The following is a 2529-nucleotide window of genomic DNA, read 5'->3' on the forward strand; positions in this document are numbered from 1 at the left end:
GGGGGGTGGGGTGGGGGTAGTGTGGCCAAGCGCATCCCTGCCATTTGTTGGCATGGCCAAATGTGCTAGGATGCAGCCACAGGACAGGATGGGTGCCCACAAGCATCTGTGCCCAAACTGGCCCCTTCCTTGTTCCCAGGGTGGGACTTACCGCTTTGCCATCGCTTCTCTCTTCTCCTCTATGTCAGCTTCCATGTCATGCCGTGGGGGCAGCTTGTTCAGCCCTAGGGAGGATGAACAACAGCATGGGGGTGCTGCACCCCACTGGCAACAGTGGCTGCTGTGGTGCTGCCCTTGCCTGGGCACTGTGCCCCTGCCGGCACCACCGTGGCGGGTGTTCTGGCACCTGGGCATGTACAAGCTCCTCAGGATGGGAAGGACCAGCCTGTGGGGCTCAGTATGGATGTCCCTGCACTGCTCAGGCAGAAGCCCAGCTTGCCACGGTGGCTGTAAGGTGGCCATGCCATCGCTCGTGACCAGGATGGCACAGCCCACTGCTGCCTCCCACACACAGCTGGGCACCATCTGCCCCAGCTCCGGGGGTGCAGGCATGGCTGCAGCAACAGGGGAGGTTTGCCTCACTTACCCTTGAAGACACGGGTGGCCCAGCGACACTGGAGCTCGGAGATGGGCATGATGGCGCCCAGGGGCTGGATGAGGCCAATGAAAGCCAGTGTTGGCTTCTCCAGGTCGGGGGGGAACATGAATTTATAGAGGGGGATCTGGTTCTCCACCACCTTCACGCAGCCTTCGAGGAAGGGGAAGGAGAAGCTGTATCCAGTGGCGAAGACCACAGCATCGATATCTTCCCTGGTGCCATCCTCAAAGATGGCAGACGTCTCCGTGAACTCCTGGACATTTGGCTTCACCCGCACCCTGCCCGAAATGATGCGGTTGGGCAGGTCATCGTTGACAGTCGGGTGCTGGTCAAGGATCCTGGAAAGTAAAAGGAGCCATCAGGATTCTGGAGTGGGGTGTCTCTGCTCCATGTCCTGCTCCGGCCACTGCTCCCTGCTCAAAGGATGCTCGCCCTCAGGGGTGCTCAGCCCTGAGGATGCTCATCAGCAATGGGGCTGGTTTCCCAGGGATTCTTGGCAGCTGATACTGCACTGATGCCACCAAGGGTCCCCAGAAGAGGCAGTGGTGGCTCCCTCGAGCATTGCCTGGGCACACCGCAGCTATTAGCTGGGTTTCCAGGGCTGGTGCGTCAGCCCCAGTCTGGACACAAGGAACTTGGAAATGGCCAAGCGGGGCTGGAGATGGAGGGAGCTGGGGGGTCCCTCCTGGACAGGGGGAGGTTTTGCTGGCACCTGTGCTTTGGCTTCAGGCCGTAGTGTGAGTGGTCAAACCTCGCATTCAGCTGCTTCTCTGCGAAGTTGCTCACCATGGATGAGCTCAGCAGCTCCTTCAGGAATGTCTTCATGCGGGTAGTGAGGATGATGTCGATGGGGTAGCCCTGATCTCCAACACGGTTGAGGATCCATGCACCCCGGCGAGTGCTAAGGAAGACCTGGCCGAGGAAGGAAGCATTGCCTGCTGAAGGCTGTGATGGTCCTGGGGAGCTGCCCCGGGGGGGAGCATGTCCTCTCCCCGGGATCACTCCTCTTCACACTGCCCAAGTGCCGGACAAAGACCCAGAGTGCAGAGGGTGCCGGAGTGGGCACCTGTCAGGGAGAGATAGGGAAGAGGTGCAGGGGCAGGCACAGCCCAGGTCTTGGGGATGGAAATCAGGGTATCCATAAGGGGTCAAGTCTCAGCTGCCACTGCTGCCTGGCAACTGGGATTGATGGGTACTGGCACTGCCGACTGCAGCGACTGGCGGGACAGAGTGGTGGTTGTGCCGGCACCTTGGTCCTGGTGTCCTCGTGGAGCCGGCAGTGTCCCAACATGGGCCTCCCTGCCCACCTGGAACTGGCCGCTCACCTGCTTGGCTGTTTGACTGATCTCCACAGCCAGGTCTGACCCCGAATTCCCAATCCCGATGACGACGACCCTCTTGTCCATGAAATCTCGGGGATCTTTGTAGTTTCGGCTGTGGAGGTAGCGGCCCTTGAACTTCTCAATGCCTGCAGGTGGGGAGGAGGGATGCTTGGCTTCCTGGTGCTGGGCTGGAGGGTCTCCTCCCTAAAACCTGAAGTGGGGACCCTCCCTAGCCCCGCCAGACCCCTCCTGAGAAGAGTGGGAGTGCTCCCTGAGTCGAAGCAATGCAGAAAAAGCTGAGGCCAGGAGGAAGAGCAGCAGGGAGAACAGGGGTTCCCATGCCCAAGCTCTCTGGGGTCTCTCCTTGCACTGGGGCGCAGGGTGGTACCTGGGAAGGTGCTTAGTGGGAGGTGTGCCTCAGTGTGGTGCCCGGTGCACACCAGCACAGCATTGAAGACGGCCGTCTCCTGCTTCCCCTCGCTCTCTGTCACCACCTCCCACTGGCCCGTGGCGGCAAAGTCGGGGCGCTTGGCCACACGGCACACGCTGGTCTGGGTGGGGGGAGCGGGTGTCAAGCACCCTGCACCCTCCAGCCCCACTGCCACCGGC

General features: G+C 61.1%; 1 protein-coding gene across 1 annotated transcript in view; it reads right to left on the reverse strand.

Annotated features, from left to right (window-relative positions):
* Positions 1-147: 147 nt before the first annotated feature.
* LOC104293320 (dimethylaniline monooxygenase [N-oxide-forming] 5-like) overlaps positions 148-2529 on the reverse strand; it is a 2952-nt gene continuing 570 nt past the window's right edge. The window contains exons 2-6 of the mRNA XM_009892816.1: positions 2309-2471; positions 1924-2066; positions 1311-1510; positions 587-936; positions 148-224 (exon numbers count right to left, since the gene is read on the reverse strand). Coding sequence (XP_009891118.1) covers positions 148-224; positions 587-936; positions 1311-1510; positions 1924-2066; positions 2309-2471 — 933 coding nt within the window. The remainder of the gene's footprint in view (positions 225-586; positions 937-1310; positions 1511-1923; positions 2067-2308; positions 2472-2529) is intronic.

Source organism: Charadrius vociferus, unplaced genomic scaffold, assembly GCF_000708025.1.
Source record: "Charadrius vociferus isolate BGI_N301 unplaced genomic scaffold, ASM70802v2 scaffold39, whole genome shotgun sequence".
Taxonomy (NCBI): domain Eukaryota; kingdom Metazoa; phylum Chordata; class Aves; order Charadriiformes; family Charadriidae; genus Charadrius; species Charadrius vociferus.